This window comes from Natrix helvetica, assembly GCF_964273705.1.
Source record: "Natrix helvetica genome assembly, chromosome: 2".
In the NCBI taxonomy this organism is placed as follows: Eukaryota; Metazoa; Chordata; class Lepidosauria; order Squamata; family Natricidae; genus Natrix; species Natrix helvetica.
The window spans coordinates 84,632,388-84,653,789 of record NC_138552.1 but is presented as its reverse complement, the minus strand read 5'-3'; the positions used below and the strand labels follow the sequence as shown (position 1 = coordinate 84,653,789).

The window sequence follows — 21,402 nt, the reverse complement described above, 5'->3', positions numbered from 1 at the left end:
TAGTTTCTTTAGAGAAACCAGTTTAAAAAATGAACATGTGTGACGCTAACCACTTGTCTGTGGTTTAACATAATGTAAGCTTGACTATTGAATCTTATTCAATAAATCATTATTGTCTTAAGTTCAGTAATAGTGACAGCTCAACTTGTGGAAAAGGCATGAAATAAATTGACTTCATTCTCAGACATAACAGATTCATTAAGGATTTAGTTAGATCGTAACCAATTTTTCAGACAAATGCTAAAAATCTTGAAACAGCTTGAATCAATTGAAAACAATTTGGTCTAGGACAGTAGGAAATGAGATGAATAAATCCTGTGAAAAAGCAGATGGGTTGATGATACTGTATTCCTTTAAGATACACAATGGTCAAACTAAATGTTCTTGAAGCAGAGACAGATGATAAAGTGAAAACCGGAAAAGATGAACATGAAGCTCAGTAAATAAAAATTTGGGGAAGTAAGGACACAGAATCATAACATATGTACTAAGTAGCTCATGAGTTCAAGGTTTTTATACCACCTAGTTATGAGGCTGTTATGATGCCCTTAAGCCATACTCCTTACTAACATTATCAGTATAAAAATACATTATTTGATTTTTTTTCCTTTTCTACGAAAGAAAAAATGCAAGTACACACAAGAGCATTAAAGAACTGAAATCAGCCCAATTTTAGAACTGATAAACTTACATTAGTTTAAAGGAAAAAAGGGAAAAAAAGTTGGAGGAAAGAATGAAAATTATGGTATAAATAGAACAGCTCCAAAAACTTTGATCATATTGTACAAAACCCTTTTGCCTTGAACCCTTGCCAAAAAACAAAGAGTTAACATTCTAATAGGAACAAACAATATATATTATCAAGTCAAGAAGAACATAAGCTAATTTAATATAGGAAACCTAACATTTACCTTTGCTTGCATATATCTCTGATAGAAGCAGCTTTGGCAATCACCTTTTCCCACTGAGTATCTTTACTAACAGATAATGAAGCCATATCAGACATTGCCATAAATCTCTGAAGTTCTGGATAAACTCGATCCTAAACGTATTTTGATAGGAGAAAAGGAAATAGAAGATTAGAGTGTGACAATGTATTGCTCTACTGTTATTTATTAATCTATCTTTCAAACATCTAATATATGAGGTCCTGGCAATAACTGCACCCAGTGTGTGTGTGTGTGTGTGTGTGTGTGTGTGTGTGTCTTCTAAGATCCCCAAACCGTATGATATGATAATCATACTAGAGCTCTCACAAGATTTCATGCAACCATCTCAGAGTATTTGACAAAATTTGGGACACTTTTTAAAACGCAGGGAAAGGACATAAAGTAGGGCTTCTGAATTTTTTTCAAGATTTTTTTTTTACCAGCAGTTCCTATAGGAAGCCTCTGGTTTTTCTTCAATTTAATAGAGTGAGAACATGTGTGTGTATAAACTCTCATGGCAGAAAGCATTGGGAAAGTTATAAATGGTGATCACATGACCTCAGGAAAGTACAACTGTCATAAATACATACCAGTTGCTGCAATGGTCGTCAGTGTGAAAAACAATCATCAGTGGCTTTTTTCAATGCTGTTATAACTTTGAATGGTTAGTAAATGATGGTTGTTGTAAGTCAAGGACTACCTGTATTGCCCAGTGTTTTTCCCATCAAAAGAGGAAACATTTCTAGAATTGTTTTCACTATGGTGCTCAGACAGATCCTGGGCATTTTTTAAAAAAACCTTTCTTTTGCCAGCTTCTTCACAGACCAAATGTGATTTTAGCCCGCAATCAATTCTGTTCAGTTTTTTGAAACTTCCCACTGATAGAGATGATCTTAAGCCCCTTTATATCATTTTTTCCAAACCCCCAATTTGGATTAAAATGGATGAAAAAAGGGGATATCTGAAAAAATTGCTGATCTCTTTATACAATATGTTAACTAATTTTTAGGTAAGAGTTTATATTATGTATGCAGTTACATATACCCCTCCAAAACTACCAGCATGTTTATCAATTACTTAAATAAAAAGATGCTTTCAAGAAAGGATTATATTCCCATCTCTTTAAGTTTGTAACAGTAGAGTTTGCTACAGCAATGAATGACACTCTTAAGCATTTTTTATCAAACTGAAAATTAACAGTTTGCAAAGCTTTACCTGTTTTTCCCATAAACATGTCATCAGACGTAACGTAACAGCTTGAAGTTTTGGTGTGTTTCCTAACACCTGCAGCACACGTAAAATCTGTGCAACACAGACCTAGAAGATATATTTTTTTATAAATGCAATTTCTTGTATATTCATTTGTCATGTAAAATAAATCCAGAGAGATTAATTTTGTACTATCTCCAGACCCACTAATATGCTCTGCTTGTTTAAGACATTAATCACAAAATAATTTTTAATTTGACTGCACAATTTAGTATTACAAGTAGACAAAGCAGAAAGCGGGGTTGTAAAAATTGGAGGTATGGCATACAGTTGTCTGCATCTTGATAAATTACAAGGTTGCAACCTATTAGTACTTTCTTCTTCATTATTTCCTACCTGCCAACATTTGAATTCTTCCCCCATTCACTGATTCCTGTGTATAACTGTTTTAAAATCCATTTATAAAGCACATGTTCTTCATCTTCTTCCATGCCACTATAATAACATTTTGCAACTTTACATGGTACCTACTTAAAAGGAATCACTTACAATGTATATAGCCATAATTGTCCTGAGCCATGTAACTGCACATTCCAAGAATTACTATGGCAGCACAGAAATAAAGCACCAAAATATCCTCCTAGGGCTAGGCCAACAATCAGAACAATTATAGTTAATATTTTAAATTTGTATAATCAGAACTGTGTATAAGATTTGGGCATAGCTATCTGGGTCCCAATGTTATAGCTTTCAACATTATTATCACAAGTATCAAAGATTCTCTGGAAAAAAACCATGGCATTGAAATTAATTGTACTTCATGTAAATAATAGGAGAGAGAAGTTATACTTTCACACAGACCTTATGAACTCCCAAAGCAGGTAAGGTGTACAAGATGTCCCGGCAGAGTGTGGCCTCCAGTGGTCTTCCCAATTTAAACATCAGAACTGGAATCAGATTTGGCACCTAAATATAAAAGCAACCAACCTAAAACTAGCATATTATATTACTTATAAATACTAATACAGAAAAATAGAAGCTTTTCTTTTGTGCTAACTTTCCCTAATTTCAGAACAGAATCAGGATTGAGGCAAACCACCAAAAGAAATAAAAAGCTACTGTGAAATATTGCACTTTATATTGCAACTTTAAAAAATGGACTGTTTACAATTGAAGTTTGACAATGAAGCCAAAACAATCATCATAGGAGGTAGACAGTATCTTTATATTATGACAATTTATATTTTAATATGTTAAAACATATAACAGGCCTCGGTTTCAGGCATTCCTCTTCCAGTCTGCCTTCCAATATGTCTGAGATAATTTGCAGTTTGTACACTTCTATTTTTACAAAATACAACCTTCTCTGTTATCTACAAGATTTATAATATCTACAATTACTTCTAAAAAGCTTAGTTGTTCAAAACATACCAGAATTAATGTTAAACATTTAACATTTGCTAATCTGGATAACAAAACTACCGTTAAAGGGAATGTTTCAAAATGTTTTCCTATAGGAAGGAAGGAATAAGGATGGTTCATTCTTGCTGTTATAAACTATCATAGTTCCCATGAGCATTCATACCCTCCAGCAATTCAATAATAGCACTCCTCAACTATTTCCACTTTTATGAATTGGATTATATTAATTAAAAGGGATGTGCAGTGGTGCTCCAGATTGAAAGGGAAAAGGTGCCTTGGCATATGAGCTGGTGTCTATTAATACCTGCTGGGAATGCCTTAAACCAATTAAATCTTTACCCAGGATCATACTGTAGCTGAAGACAACCATTGAATTCTATGAAAAAATGCTTTTACATGAAAGAGCTGATTGTTAAAGTCTCTCAGACAGGAATTTATGCACCAGTCTAAATCTTTCAGTTCCATTTAAAAATGTAAAAAAATAATTAAAAATTAGCATTTTTCCCATTTATATTTTTTCTGCATATGCCAAGCTTGAATTACAGTATTCTCTTTTTTAAAAAAACAATGCAATTGTTTCTAATATACATCTCTGAACAAGCTACAGAAATCACGACATGTACAACATCTGGAGTTGTTTCCAACCCTAATAAATAATAATAATAATAATAATAATAATAATAATAATAATAATAATAATAATAATAATGCCACTTCAGGACAAGGAGAAGAAATGGAAAGAGGAGGAAGAGAGGAAGAGGGGTTTGGAGGGAGGAGTCCACAAAACTGTAGTTTGCTCTTCATATATATTGTGTGGGAAGATTTTTTTTTCTCACTCTTCAACCTCTGTCAATTTGGACCATTTTTGAACTTTATTTCCTTGAGTTTTCCAACCATACCAAAGTTAACCTTATTTTGTTCAATTCTCAAAAAGTTATCCTGCACGCCATTGAGTTGGAAAGAATCAAATGTAGCAACCATCAGCATATCTAATTTGTATTGAATTCGAGACACACAATATTTGGTTGATTCTGAACCAATTTTTGAACTTGAAATGCTCAGAACTAGAGGATTCAATTCATTGCTGTTTGGTGTGATGAATTCAATATACTTAACTACTCTCATACCTGTAATGCAGGCCAGTCAAACTGGCGGCCTGCGGGACGGATACGGCCCATGCAGGCATGTCCACCTGACTCTGTAAAGGCAAAACAACATCACGATACAGCCTGCGATGCAATCGGGTTTGACAATCCTGCTGCAATGTGTCACTGATGACTAAGTCATTTTTTTATTTCCAATTTGAAAGAGGCTATGTAGCATTCTTGATTAGTTGCTCCCCCCTGGTAACACGGCTACACTTGAGTTCGTATGGATTTGAAGCAGAAAGAGTAGACTGCACAGAGAAATGGAGGGAAGCCCCCCACCACTACCAAAATTGGATAGATTGACCAAAGAAATTATCAATTTCTGCCATGGAGAAAAAAAAACCCATGGTTATGAAGCTTAGTAGGTGAATAATTGGGACCTCGATCTGGGATTAGGGTTTTTCTTTTCTTTGTCCCAACACTTGTATGTTTTCATTTTCTTCCCCCATTGAATCTCATTTTGAATCTTGCTCCTAGACACAAACAGACACACTGATCTGGTTTATGAATATGTACCTTAGGAAAGTAAAGTGGGGATGACTTGTCTCGTCAACAGAGAAAAAGAAAAAGAAATTTGAAATTTGTCCTTACAACATGAGTGTATTTCACAGGAGCAAAAAACCTGAATGTCCTTGAAAGACATGCTTAGACATATTCTTGTGACAAGGTTTTTGGCAGATTACTTGTCTTTCATTTCCTTCTGCCTGCCTTTTCTAAAAAAGGACATTTTGTGATTGACCCCTTCCCATTGCTTGCTATTTTGTAAATTCTGTCATGCCCATCATTTTGTGATGTTTAACAATCCACCAAGCTTTCAAAATTAAGATGAGCCCCAAAGTTGAGAATCCCCATAAGATGTGCAAATGCTGCCAGTATTTTCTCAAGCTATGTTTTCAACAGGATTTATTTCCACTGTGCCAAAGGTTGCATTTGTACACTTTGCTGGAACTGGAAATACATTAAGCATCTTTAGTTTCTAAACTAGTTTCCTAGGCTACAATATTGCTTTGAAAATAAATGGTTATATGACTTAATTCTATACCTTACATCTAAAATTTAAATTAAATGGCAGAGTTTAAATAAAGACTAAGAGAGTTATTGTTGCTAAAATAATTGCTATTAAAAACTAAATAGTAAATATGTCTAATAATACTTTGGTAGATATTTACATATTTACATTACATTTTGCACTTAAATTTAATACTCAAATATTCTTGGTATTTTAAATCATCAAATTCAATGACATGCCCTTCATGCAATAACATAATAAAATAATAATGCTATAAAAGGGAGTACACTTTAATATAAATTTCCTCATTTTAACCAAAATGTCATATCTACTCTATTTTTTACATCCCAGCAAGATACAATTAACTCAACATTAGTGTGGTTTTGAAAGGAATGCAAGTTTCAGGGGGGTGGGGGGAATCATAAATTCCATAGCTCTGTCATGCGTATGGTAGAGAAAAACAAAAATTATCGAATTCAAACAAGGCAGAGATCTTAGGAGTGGCGGGACAGCACCAAATAAAAAAACATGCACCTTCACATGCAGAAGAAATGGACCCATCCTAAAGATTTGCAGGTTAGTTGAATCAGGTTTTACAGACAGCCTCATCCTATTTTAACTTACTGGAGCCAGGAGATTGTAGGTGTCTAATCAGGGCAGGACAAAGCTGGAATTTATTAGGCTAAGTAAAGCACAGTCCAGGTGCAGAAGAGGAGTACACCAAAATAAGCATTGGTAGAAGCAGTCCTGAACTTCTCACAGATCCATATTCTTTTTATTTGCCAGCAAAGGAGGTTTCTTTGAACATTTTTTACGGAACGTTACTTTTTCTCTGTAGTGCATCTTTAATCACATTAGCAGCTTACTGTGATGTACACAACTTTCCTTTGAACTCAGTTTTCAGATGATAATAACTTGAAATTAGCATAACTTCAGAAACGGGAATTAAGCATTCAAAAGCTATATGGTTCAAATAGCCATTAGGCTAACCGTATTCAAAAGCCATTAGGCTGTTCCTATAATTTTCAATTGTACAAGAATTAAGAGTTACTTCCAACTGAAAAAAATCATTAGATGTTAATATATTTAAATTTAGCAGCTAGAACAGTGCGACTGTACAATGAGCCAGAACACACAGTTATAGTTGATTGGTTGGAGAGTGCTGGCTCCCACGTGAAGGCAATCTACGCTGTGATTGGTTGCTATGGGTCTGGAGGGGGAGTTTCCCTTTTTCCCCACCTTTTTTCTTCAGTGTGCTCTGTGATTTACCTCATGTTGTAGTGATGTGCCTGACTATCTTGTTTGCTGTATATATAGATATAAATAGAGAACACAGATTGTTGGGGACAATATGCTGACTCTGTAAACCACTTAGAGAGGGCTATAAAGCACTGTGAAGCGGTATATAAGTCTAAGTGCTATTGCTATATGTAAAACTAGAGGTTAGTGTCACCATCTCTGACTTCATTTGCACCCCGACTACATAATTCTCTGACAAGATCTAAGTAAGGATATCCTCGAAAAGCACTCAAATTAGAAATATCTCTCTGGGACCTAGTACACAGAGAGAATTAAACTGATAGTGGGGATACACTGATAATTATATACGTATTTGTTTGTAAAGCAGCTAGCAATGTTATACCAATAACTACTTTATAAATTATGTTAAGATCATAAACCAATGGTTTCTAATGTTTTGTTGTACTCAACTAGGTTTTTAAAATCCAACAAACGCTACCTCTTAACTTCTGGCATAAAGAAAGGGAGGCTATGCCCTTACCAATGCTAAATGAGCATTTACTTTTCAACCTTTTTTCCCCTAAGAGTTCTTCCCACCCCTTTCTTCATTGCTTTGCACTGCCTATGAACACACTCAGAAAGCTATTGAATGTGTTGCTTAGCAATGCAGCATTTTCAACCCCTCACCATCTCCAAAGATTCAGCAGCTAGGCCAACCCTCTCCATTAGATGCCTGACAAAGAGTTAGCAGATCCATCCCTCCCTTTTTCTTTCTTTCTGCAGACAATAAACTGTAGTTTAAAAACAAAATTTCAGTCAAGCCAGTCATGCGAACAGACTTACAGGCTGCTCTTAAAATTATTAGCCAGAATCAAAATATGATCCTTCGCAAAATAGAATTGCTACCCATGTTTATATTCTGACAGCAAGTCAGTCTTCATTTAGCCACACAGCAATTACCTTGCAAAAGAAAAAAGAGGGGAGGGGAGAGGAGAGGGGAGGGAAGGGGATAAGAGAAGGGAAGAGAAGGGAGAAGGAATGAGAAAAGAAGGGAGAAGAGAAAAGAAAAGAAAAGAAAACAAAGCCATCTGATGATATAGAAGAATATTTTTAATTCATAATACAATATAATACTATACATTGCTATCTAATAGTAGTACTATTAGTACTAACAATTGAACCAACAACTTAGTTGTTGGTTCAATTGTTAGTACTAACAGTACTACTATCTGAAGGAGAGTGATAGTTGTAGCAGATGGGCATATATTATATATTGTAGCATCCTTCATATTTTTTTCTTTTAATTTTGGATGGATAAGATTTGGGAAAAAGCATTATTTGCAAAATAAAGTCCTTGGATTCACAACTACATATATCTTCTTTTGGAGGAAAAAAAAAGAAGTTCTTAGAGAAATGAAAATTCCAGACACAACTATCATTTTAAACTAGTTTGCACAGAAACTGTCTAACAAATGAGGGAGGTGGGATGTCTGTATTCTATCTGGAAAACATGAAGGAGTGAGTGTTTATTGTGCAGATAGTAAGGCAGCAGGAGGCAAAATAATGTCAAGGAAAAAATAAAGAAGGAACTAATTGGGAAAAGGAGCAGACTGAAGTTGAGGGCCTAGAGAAGGCATTGTCTTCAGGCCTCAACCTTGGCAATGCAACTTAAAATTGCTGCCATTTTAAGGACACAAACTGCTGTAACTGAAACATAAGATTTCAGGGTAAGAACAATGCTGTTATTCTCCTAATAGCATCACCTTCACTACAATATCATTTCTGCTATAAATTAATGCAAAGCATGTGAGATTTAGTTTTCTACCATGTTCTTCAAGCTGTAAACCTGATTAATATGTATATCTGTCACATTTCAGAATTTTGAAACTGTATGTAAGTTACCATTATTTCATCTTTTGCAATCTGCAACGCAGTCTCTTTGTACCTGGACAGTGCTTTTAATTTTGCATTTTATTTTAATCTGATGTGTTTTTACTATTCTATACTGTACAATGCCATAATTTCACTTTACTCATATATTCCTTTATAATGATCGTTATATTCCCTTTGTAATGTAATTTCTAGTTATTAAAAGACAAAAAGTATTTTTAAACACACACACACACACACACACACACACACACACACTAGTTCCCAAACTGAGGCTGTGAAATACCATTTTTGCTTAAAATCAAGTTTCATTTATTCTTTCATTTGATTTGTTCTTGGCCTTCCACTTAAGTCCAAAGTAATATAGAAGAGAACTATCTTCATATGAATTTCCCAGAAGGCTGTCATTTACAACTAAATATTTTACTGCCGCAGTTTAGCTAGACCATAAAAGGGTGAATATCCCCCAGGGACTCATAATCCACTAATAATGGTAATAGATCTTGTATTACAATGCACAAATGACCTCTCAGTCAAACAATTTAATTTTTTATTCTTGCAGCATGGTTGGATTCACACACAACATAATAATAGTGTTTTTGACACAATGAGTCCATTCAACCCATTAGGAAAGCAGCATTAAAATCTTTTGCCAACAAAACAAATCAGTATGACTTCTGCAGTGATTTTCCTCATTCAAACTAGCATCACACTCGTCTAAGAATTCTTGTACTTCCTAATTGTTCTAAATAATTCTTTGCCTAATAAGATGCATTGGAAGCATATAGACTGCAAATGTTAAATAGCTCCATACGGAGTAAGCATATAGGTCTCCTTTGCTTAACCTTGCATCAGACTGCAATTGTTAGAAGGCCCATATTGGCTATTTTGCACAGTATGCAAATGACCTCAATAGAAATCAGTGGCAGATGCCCCTATAAGCATATACAGCATTCATGTGGCAAGCAGAGCTACATATCTCACTCCAGAGCAGATTCTTTATGATCTTAGACGAGTCGCATAGGCTTACCAATTGATCTCTTCAGTAGAATATAAGAAAACAAAATAAAGTGGAGGGAAAAGAGTATTTGTTTTGCACTGCCTTTTTAAAAGCAGTTTTATTTTTCCTCTAAAATGAATACTGGAATACTTACAGGGCCCAATTTAGATTCTTTCCTAAGAGGGAGATCATTGCATTTCTCTATTTAGTCATAATCTAACAATCAACTTGTGCTGACCCAAACGAAGGCCTCGTTTGGGGAACATATGCCTTTAAATGACCAGATACTGTGCAAGTTAAAAAATGGCAGCTTTATATGCCTATTTCCCCTCTTCGATCTTATCAGCTGTCCCTGGTATATTGAGCTAAGCAGAATTCCTGCAAAAAGGGGATCAAGGAAAAGTGTGATAAACTACAACTTTTCTATTTCTTTCTTTTTAAATATTAAGAAGTACTGGATAAAATAGGGACCTGGTGACTCAGTGGTTAAGACGCTCAGCTTGTTGATCAGAAAAGTCGGCAGTTTGGCGGTTCAAATCCCTAGTGCCACCTATTGGGGTGAGCTCCCGTTACTTGTCCCAGCTTCTGCCAATCTAGCAGTTCAAAAGCATCTAAAAATACAAGTAGAAAATTAGGGACCACCTTTGGTGGGAAGGTAACAGCGTTGGGTGCTCCTTCGGCGTGTAGTCATGCCGGCCATATGACCACGAAGATGTCTTTGGACAGCACTGGCTCTTCGGCTTTGAAATGGAGATGAGCAACGCCCCCTAGAGTTGGGAACGGCTATCACATATGTGCGAGGGGAACCTTTACCTTTACCTTACTGGATAAGCCATTCAAGCTAAAGCAACTACAATTGGCCATGAAAGGAAAGCTTACGGAACAACATGTCTCTTTTAAAATCCATTTGGATAAGTCAATTAGCAAGCTTTCAGCAAGGTCTTGTTCTTTAGAAAGAAAAACATTATCTACATGATTATGAAATTAAATGCATGCTCCCCTCTTCTAACTGCAAAAGTTTGTACTGGTCTAAAGATCAGACACTGACTGTAAAAATAAAAGGGTGCGCCATAAATAAATATAATGGAATATGTTTATGTGACCTTTGATACAACAGGTTCAAGATTCTTTTGTGCCAAGAAGCAGAAAACTACCAGAGCATCATTTCTGGCAGAGAGGCTTGGTTGATGGAAAGATTCTAAAGGCAGAGAATTGTATCATATTGCTGGCTGTACAGTTGCTTTTACATAAGCTACTGAAAATGAAAGCATTAAGAGTTGTAGGTTGCAAATTACAGGTAGTTCTTACTTTGTAGAATTGGGACTAGCAACTCTGTCACTAAACAACAGAGTTATAAAGTGTGATATCACATGACTGCACCAACCTAGAATTTCCAGGACTTCTGTTAAGCAAACCCTATTTAGTTAAATGCAATGTCACACTATTACCATTTGTAGTTTTCTACCCAGTTTCCTCACTAACATGCCTATTGGAAAATGGGCACGAAGGACACAAATGGCAGTCACATAACCGCGGGATGCTGCAACAACATAATTGCAAGTTGGTTGCCTAAATCATGAACATATATGACTGCGGGGATGCTGTGACCGCCACAACTACAAAGACTAGTTGTAAGTCCCACGTGTTCATTGACATCGTAATGTCAAATGTTCATGGAACAAGTGGTCATTAAATGTATTTGGAAGAAAGCATTTGAATTTTTAACCAAAATAGACAGCCAATTATCTATAGCTTCCATCCACATAGTAAAACAGGATCCAAAGAGAGCTTAAACGAGACACTGTTAATATTTGCAGAGGCACTCACTAACTCACAGGTATTCGTTGTTAGTACCCAAAAGAATATTTGGGTACCTGATGAGCCATCTCTCCCCAATGGGTTTAGTCTGCACCAGGGGTGGGTTGCTACCGGCATTACTGCCAGTTCGGCGCACAAAAAATGTTCCAATAGCGTGTGGATTTACACACAAAAAGGTCTAGGGGAAAAATTACATTTCTGCAATGGAGATTGTTCTGTGCATGTGCAGAACCTGTTCCGTTTAGCCGGCTTGGCCCATTCATAGTCTTATTCTACCTCCTGGCAGATATTTTTAATTGGGTATTTTTTAGGGGTTATTTTAAATTGTTTTTAACTGCTTTGCTTTATGTACAGTTTCTTATAGCCTCCTCTTTTAGGTACGGAGTATGTAATTATGTTTGTACTTTCTATTTATTTATGTGTTTTATCTGACTGTACACCGCCCCGAGTCCCTTTGGGGAGAGGGGGTGGTATAAAAGTCCAAATAAAGTAAAGTAAGTAAAAGAAGCAAAATAAAGATGGCACTGCCGACAATGGAACCGGTTAGGATGTGTGGGAGGCCGAGTTCCTGCCTACTCGGCCGAACCGGTCCAAACTGGTAGGAACCCACCTCTGGTCTGCACCACATGCACCACATTTCTGCTAAGGAATTCCAGGAGGTGGGTTGAAGAGGAGCCTTTCCCACTGTGGCTCCATCCCTGTGGAACTTCTACCACTGAAGGTAAGAATTGCTCCCATTCTTTTGGCCTGGGACCCCAAGGAGGAGGCTGACAAGATAAGGAGAACTCATCCCAGTCTTCTCCATTTCTTAGTTCTGGCTTCATTATATTTTTATTATAATAATCTTTGTAATTTAAACATTTTAATATGTTAATTATTTTTTTTTACTTATTTTATAACTTATATCCAGAGTCACCTAATATGGGAGATGTGCAGCATAAAAATTAATAAGTAAATAAAACTCTTGAAAAGAAAAGTTTTTTTCCTACTTCACAGTTGCAGCACACACATATAAATCTCTGAAGTCCTATCAAAACGCCTTAGGAGTATTCACAACAATCTTAATGTAAATAAATGATAAATTAAGATTAATGTTTTTCACATCTTCTATTACATTTTTCCTATTTAGAATGCCTAATGTATTAAAATATTATGCAAACATCAAACAAGAACAGGCTTCTGCAATTTGATCCCATAGATGAAAATTAAATTGTAGAGCAAAATATTTCAATTCCAAATGTAAATAATTTACAGCAAAATAGATAGCTATCATATTGCCTATGTAAATTGCAAAAACTTGGTTTAAATATTTTTGTTACTTATATTTTATGTTTATTTGATCACTCTTTTGCAGATTATAATGCTTTTTTCAAAAATGTTATATCTGTCTTAAGCTTTCTTCATGATTTTAGCACATGAACTCTAAATAAATTAGTCTGCTAGAATTTTAATTTATCATAATCATTTATTTTCCAATGTTCTAAAACCTATTGTGACCCATTTGTAAAAGAAAACTACACAAAAGCATCTTCTGTGAATAATAAAAACCATAAACCTCCCAACAAGCCAAATACCTAAAGATTTAAAACTGCTTTTTTTAGCACTCAATGTGGTTGATCTAGGGTTAACCCATATCCTCATCCATAACTATGCAAATAATTTACAGCAGACTGCCATTGGCAACAGCCTCTGTGGTTCTAACCTTCTTCCGTTCCTCTATTCTATACTAAAAATAATTGAAAAAAATCAGCACAAAATATTGAACAAAGACAATTCAGGCCATTTGAGGTTGAAAAGAAATTCCCAAGCTCCACATTTCGTGTAAAGTAGTTCCCATTTATCTGTTCTGAATTAATATGATAAAAGCATCCTGAACAAAAACTTTCCACAGACAGCTGTTCCCACAGAGAGCTGCAAACTGTAAAGCAGAATTCCTCTCTTATCATTAAGTCTTTTTTTTTTTTTGCATTTTGAATGCATGTTTTTCCCAAGGAAATTGAATACAATGGATCAGCTGTAGTATATCCACAACATAAGATTTTCTCACTATTTTATTGTTATCTTTTGCAATTCTATGTACTTTATGATACTTAAACAGCCATTTAATAGGTACTGTTCTGCATATTTTAATAATTTTACAGTGAGAAACAAATGTAGTATTTGAATGTATCCCAAAGTGTTTAACATTAATAGAATACAATTACTGAATGCTTCATAGTTATTAATGAATTGCATTCTTTATTCTTGCAAAGCTTATTTCTCATAATTCAATGGTTCAGGAATTCTCTTTGTATTTTAACATTATATCACCCTATTTTAATGCTTCCAATATACCCCAAGGTTAATAAAAAATAGTCCATGAGTATTTTCATATATGTATAGATTAGCCTGTTAAGGTTTCACACAAAGCCTCAGTAGATGAAGTTAATAATCACTAACTTCACATCTGATTATCTGCTGCTTTAGTGATTCAAATATATTTAAAAACAAACATTTTTAAAACTTCAAAAAAAAAGGATAATGATTCAAAGTATCTTTTCTGCCAGAAAATACAGGAATTCAGATAATTCTCAGTTAACTTTCAGCTCAATATTCATTTAGTGTTTGTTCAGCGACCATTTGAAGTTAAGTGGTGAACATACAGCAGGGGTGTCCAAACTTGGGAACTTTAAGACTTGTGGACTTCAACGCCCAGAATTCCCCAGCCAGCATGGCTGGCTGGGGAATTCTGGGAGTTGAAGTCCACAAGTCTTAAAGTTCCCAAGTTTGGACACCCCTGACATACAGTATTTACCCTAGCACCCAAAGTTACACCCAGTGCAGAGCCCCTGCAGAATGCGATCAAAATTTAGGCACTTGGCAGCCCACTGCACTTACAATTACAGAAGTGGTCAACTCCCCACTTGCCTTTCTCCATCCATCTCTCCCCTGCCAGCCTCACTACCCTATGGTATACCAATCCTGTCATTTGAGGCCTTCCAAAGCCTTGCAAAAAGATCATACACGAAGACTTCCAAAATCTTGCGAGAAGGCCACACACAACCTGGAGCTTCTTAGGAAAAAAAGCCTGCACCTGCACTGGGGTGACCAAGTCAGCTGGGGCTTTGCACTGGGGCTTTGGGCCATGGTTTGGGACCTAAGAAAGTACTCCTTGGTGGTAGTGACGCTGGCAAACTCAGGGCTGAAATAGAGGTCTGGCAACTGCTGCTGCTGGGCAGGGCAGCCAAAAGCATTTGGGGGCATAGGCAAGTGAGGGGAGTTCAAGAGGAAGCCGTCTTAAAAATGTTTGGGGCTGGGAGGGACCAAGCCGGCAAGGCTTGGATAGGGATGGGTCCTTGCCTAATGCCGGTTGGCATTCAGTGAACAACAGCAATGAGAACTGTCACTAACAGAATAACAGTTGAAAGGAAAAAGAGATTTAGAAGAGAAGCTGGGAAGAACACATAACAAAAAGTGATATGCAAAAAGCCAAAAGCTATAGAGGTAAGAAGCTCAGACTGATTTTGAATATTAGGTGTAGGCCGTTTATCAAAAATCAATCTCACCTGAGATGAATCCACCTTTGCAATTTCTATGGTGGCATCCAGCACGCTATGAAGATTATCCCCATTCTCTTGAATGAGGAGATAAGCTACCAGGAGAACAACATGGACAGAGACTTGTGTTGCAATAGGAAGCATTGATTTAATAGAAGACAACCAATCAAGCATAGCGGTCTTGTCACTCAAAAGCCAAAGGAGTTGCCAAGTGACATGCAATGAACCATAGGTACTATTTATGGGGAAGTAATGCTCCCAAGAGACCTGTGGGAAATAAAAAAAAAGCCTGTTATAACAATGAAACTCTTTTCCTTCATGAAGCCAAAGATGAATATTTTACTCAACTTTCAAAAGTATATTAAAACCATGATTCCCATAACTCACAGCCTGTATAGACAAAGAAAATACTGGTTGGGAATTGTGAAAATATTGAACCGGCACATCTAAACAGTCCCAACTTGGGGAAAGTTGGCTAGTGCAAAGAACAATTACATTATCTTATTGCTGTTAAAAGAGTTTTTTTCATTCAAATAAATCACCAACAACACTGTTGTCAATTATGGCTTCCTCTTTTAAACTAAACCTACAATTATACTTGTATTTCGCACCCTCTTAAAACTTCCCAAATGTCAATCACTATAAAGGAAGTGCTAGAGTTCCGGTACTAAAGAGCACACTTAAAGCCACAAGCAATTATGAATTATTGACATGCTAAAATTAGCTGGAGCTTCTTAACATACAAAGGGATTCTTGCCTCCTCTTTAAGGAAGTTCTTCGAAGAAGCATCCCATTGTCGCTCCAAGTGGACCTAAACATTTCTGGCTTCTAAGGCATATTATACATGACTATATCAATATGGGCTTAATAGGAGGAAGGGGACAATTTTTGGAAGCTCTCCAACCCATTCAGATGAACTGCTGGACTAACCCAGAGGAAACTTGATTTAGCCCCTGATGAACTTGGTTTTATTTGGGACTTATTAATTCTATTTGACAATTAAATCCCCCATTTTGTATGAATTACAGGTAATCCTTGAGATATGAATGTAATGGGGCTTGCCAATTACATTCGTAACTCGAGGATTTATAGGAGTGAATCATGTAACTTGAACATGATTGCTCCCTGCTTTAGCCCACGCACTTGCTAATGGAATGAGCAAGTTAAGTGCATGAGGTATCAGAGTGGGGAAATCCATGGCAGGCTAGTGAAGGAACCGGCCACCCAAGGCCTCCCCAACCTACTGAGATACCTCATGTTTCCCCCCCTCAAATCCTGCAGCGCGGATGGGTGCCTGAAATCGTATGAGATCACGGTCATTTCACTCGGAGCAAAAAGTATTTGCAAGCCGATCGGATGCTGGAAGGAAAATTGTCCTGCTCTCCTCTCCCTCAAAGGCAGAGAGGAGACAGTTCTTTGCAAAGTAAGTGAGTGCAACAGGATGGAGGGGGGGGAAGCAGTTGTGGAGAGCAGGGAATAGGGTGAATGTTGTAGTGCCTCTGTGGTGGTTCGTAAGGGCGAACTACTGCTGTGGTGCTGCAACATTTGTAATTTTGCGACTTTGTCATAAACACTTGGGGGGATTATTGTGTAGCTTCGAATGGTCACTAAGTGAACTGTCACAACTCAAAGATTATCTATATCTACCATGGAGTTAGCTGACAGTATCAGGAAAAAGGACAATGTCCTAGAGAAGCTTTAGAGGCCTCCTATATAACAAATCTGGCTTCCTCCATTTTACTTTGCTTCTCAGAATATTCTCTATTCATAAGAATCTTCAGTACTAGAAGATAAAATTAGGTCTACGTTCATTATTACTAAATCAGAATGCAATAGGAACTGATGGAATATCTACGGAACTGTGGCAAGTTAACAGAAGAAGAATCGATAAAAGTCCTAAACAAATGATGCCAGCAAAAGCTGAAAATGACTCAGTCGCAAACAGATTGGGAGAATCCAATTTGTATAACCCAGGGGTGTCCAAACTTGAGAACTTTAAGACTTGTGGACTTCAACTCCCAGAATTCCCCAGCCCGCATGGCTGGCTGGGGAATTCTGGGAGTTGAAGTCCACAAGTCTTAAAGTTCCCAAGTTTGGACACCCCTCGTATAACCAGTACCAAAGAAAGGACAATTGAATGCTAGCTAAATAATGCTACGTATCATCCAGTGCAGACTAGAAACCCTTCATGTTCAAGCAGGTTTTTTTAAAGAAGGTTGAGAAGCAAGGACCATTATTACACTGAATAATTGAAAAAGCCCAATAATACCAAAATTATTTAATATATGCTTCATTGAGTATGGAAAAACTTTATGTTGGCCATATCAAGCTAGAGAAGAAGAATCATCTTCTGGATTGTTGAATATCCTCTTGTGAATTGCTAAATGCCTACTGTTGTACAAAGACACTGGACTTAACATGATCTCATATTTTAGGTCAGGCATGTGCAACCCATGGCCCATACGATGAGGCTCCACAAGATTGCATTAAAATATTAAAAATACACTTTCTTTATATACATTAACTATATTATATATTTTGTATATGACTCAAGATCATTCCTCTTCACTCCATGCAGCCCAGGCAATCCAAAGGTTAGACACCCATTCTTTAAGTACCTAACAGCCCTGACACATTAACCAAAAGACTTACTCAAACCAAGATTCTACTTCAGTCAAGGCCAATCCAATGTCTTTTAAGAGGTCACAAACATGATATGAGCTAACAATGACCACATGTGCTTATTTATATTGCCCTTTCATAACCTGATTTATTCTAATATTCTTTCTCCACACTTCAGTACATATTTTAATATTTTACATTGTTTGGTTTGAAATAAGAGTTGAAAGTTTGAATTATTATATAACTATTATTTTCCCACAGATGGAAAACTTAAAAGTAAGCATGAAAACCTCACCAAGTGCTGCTCCTTAAGCTCTTCCTGCTGTACAATCTCTAGAAGATTAATGGCTAATTGCTGCCTAGTCGTGCTATCATTCTCCTCAGTCATGTTGTCCTGACCAGCGGTAGATGATAATATTTGCAATGTAGGCATCACCAAGATGACAGCCATCAATGGAGTCATCTTGATTTCCGAACCCGACAGAAGCTTGATGGCTACAAAAACAAGAGAACATCTGTATTAAGGATTTTAAAACTCAGAACCATCTAATACAATACTGAAAAGTAGTAGAGTAAAATCTTCCTTTAGAATAGAAGGGTATTCAAAAACATGCAACATTCAACATCCTAGGGCAGTGATAGCGAATCTTTTTGTAAAGGTGTGACAAAATTGTGTGTATGCATGCTATTGCGCGTGTGTGCATGCACACACCCACAATTCAATGCACCCCACCAATCTGTGCATACACACATGACCCCCGCACATGCACATGTGACCCCTCCCCCATGTGCAGGGGGGAGATTTCACCCTCCCTAGCCTCCGGAGGCTTTCTTGAAGCCTGGGGAGGGTGAAAACAGCCTCCCCTGCCCCCCCGAGAGCCCTCCGGAAGCCGGAAACGGATCATTTACGAACTTCCAGTTGTCTTGTTGGGCCCATTTTTCGCCCTCCTCAGGCTCCGGAGGCTTTCCTGAAGCCTGGGAAGGATGAAAACAGCTCTCCAGAAGACAGAAAATCAGCTGGCCAACGCACACTTGCATGTGGTGGAACAGATGGCTCATGTACCACCTGTGGCATGTGTGCCATAGGTTTGCATCACGGTCCTAAGGAGTCATAATAAAGTGGCTACATTCACATGTACATTCAAATTTCCTTCAGTAGACAAATACCCTTTAATTCTAATATAATTTTACAATTCTATCTCATTCAGGGAATCTCAACTCCCACAATATTAAATGTAAATTTATTATGGAATCAATGTACAAGTGAGAATTTGAGATTCCTGGGTCGAATGGTGACAAACTGAGTTTATAACTTTGATACCTTCCAAGGACAAGGGACCAAGAAAGCTCAGAGTTGAAATGCGGAGTTCTTGGTGCTCTCTGAGCTTGGCTGTTTTCTTCATTAAGTTTCTTCATTGGTGGTTTTCTTCATTACCCAAACTAGATAACATCAGCATACACTGATGTTATCCAGTTTGGGTAATGAAACATCTGCAAGAGAACAACAGAACTCAAAGAGCATCAAAAACCCCTCAAGGATGAGGTAGTATTTCAGCATATTTTCATTGCATTTAATAAGTAGTTCTAATTCTTAAGTGGAAAACCCTTTGTCTTGCTTCATTTATCAATACCTAGGACCTGTAAGCAAACCACAAAAATATAATAAATAAGAATTGGACATTCTTTCCAGGGAAAGCAGCTTCTTAAGTGAGCTGTAGAACAACAGAAAGCTTTAGCTTCTGACACATTTATTCCCCATCCACAAGAGTAAGACAAAGTAACTGAGGGGGGGAACTATGTTGAGTTTTTACTGTCCTACTGCTATGAAGTTTTAAAGATGTACTCTATGGGATCACATCCAGCATTTATCCCAGCTAGTGGGATTTTTGGAATAAAATACAAAGGAGATAATGATTTCTCCAGATCTGACTCCACAAACAGTTCAGAAGCAGATGTTATTCAGAAAAGCCCACTGGGCAGGAAATCAAAAAGAAATTAATTCCTTTTTTCCCTTTTTCCAGCAATTTGTCACAGATGCTCCAGAGAAGTTTATTGTGTTGAGATCATTTGAAGAAATGTAGTAGCAGCTTTTTAAATGCTCAGTATTTTTCTTTTTACATTTTTAGAGGGAGATGAAGCACTTTGGATTAAGTCCAACAGTTGGGAAGAGGGAAAGCCCCCATACTCTATTTCAGTACATCTTATCTGGAAATCTATTAATATTTTCTTTTTTCAGATTTCTTTTTTTCTTTTCCCTCTTTAACAGTCTATATTTGTATTTTATTAAGTGTTCATTATGATTTTGTTAAATACTAATGGAAAAATGTTGACAGTGACTCTGGCATGTGGAGTACATAAATTATTAATCTGATTATCCACCCATTCACAATGGATGAAAACCTTGGGCATAAAAATTGCTAAACAAATATATATTTATGATATATAATCTCCTATTCATCTTTATGAACAACAAATTCAATCTACTATTGTTGCCAACAAGAACAACAAAGTGATACTTCCTGATAATCTGAAATTATTAAGAAAATGCTCCCTCCCAGAAAGCTAAATAAAGGAAGTAATTTTTTCAGGGAATTATTGCAATTTTACAACGAAGTCTTACCTAGATTTAAAATAGGCTTTTGCTGACTAGCTGGAATCTGCAGTAGGAGCACACCTAATCCAATGATGGTCATCTGAAATGGAAAACCCTGAAGAACCAAGACACACAATCAAGTCTGATTTTCTTTCCAAGTATAACATACAACACAGCCTATGGAAATAAACATCCTAAGCAAATTTTACACTCTTGGCTTTAAAAAAAAATCAAATGAAGCATATTTCTTCAGCTTTAACATGTAAAATAAATAACTCTTAAGTTCCTTCTGACTTTTCTTGGTGCTGGTAACATAGCTACTTCCCATGTTTCCATTTCCGCAGCAGCAGGCAACAGTGTCATAACATAAGAGCCAGTGACTAACTCAGACTCTGACTCCTCTCAAGAGAGTTAATGAATACTAACTGGTGTTTAAACATATTGCTTGAATAAGTGTATATATACATGAAAAACGCCAGCCAGATTTCCCTTCTCTGGTCTTGGACTGCAACAACAGCTTTCTTTTATCCTCATTACACAAGAAAAAACAAAGCCAAAAAGTCTATGTAGCATAGCTAACTTATACTGTTCCATTTTATAATAAGGTTAGAGTAATCTCCATACATAGCTGCTCACTTGTCAAAAAAGTTAATTTTCTTTTAAAGTCAGCATTTACAAATATGAATCTTTGATTTGTAAACTAGCGAATCCTGTAATTCTCTACATTACTAAAAATGTTCCAACAGGAACAAAGACAGTAAGACCCAGATTTATTTCCTAGCATAATCACACAGAAGATAGGGAAAAAATGCTATCTGAAACACTATAGCTAGATAATGACTGGCTTCACTCTTTGTTTTAAGCCAATGACATGACTTCTTTGTATATTCTATTTTAGCGTGTATTTTATAAATTATGATTTGTGCCTTGCTTTTCTAACACAATGCTTTTCTTGTGTCTGCATAACCCTGACATCTAGTAAAGATA

The 21,402-nt window shown here is 36.5% G+C and overlaps 1 protein-coding gene across 1 annotated transcript in view; it reads right to left on the bottom strand.

Moving 5' to 3' along the window:
- The window catches only part of FOCAD (focadhesin), a 162,474-nt gene that overhangs the window by 115,385 nt on the left and 25,687 nt on the right, over nucleotides 1–21,402 (bottom strand). Inside the window, 6 exon segments of the mRNA XM_081942659.1 lie at nucleotides 912–1,042; nucleotides 2,145–2,246; nucleotides 3,000–3,104; nucleotides 15,210–15,467; nucleotides 18,118–18,317; nucleotides 20,443–20,530. Coding sequence (XP_081798785.1) covers nucleotides 912–1,042; nucleotides 2,145–2,246; nucleotides 3,000–3,104; nucleotides 15,210–15,467; nucleotides 18,118–18,317; nucleotides 20,443–20,530 — 884 coding nt within the window.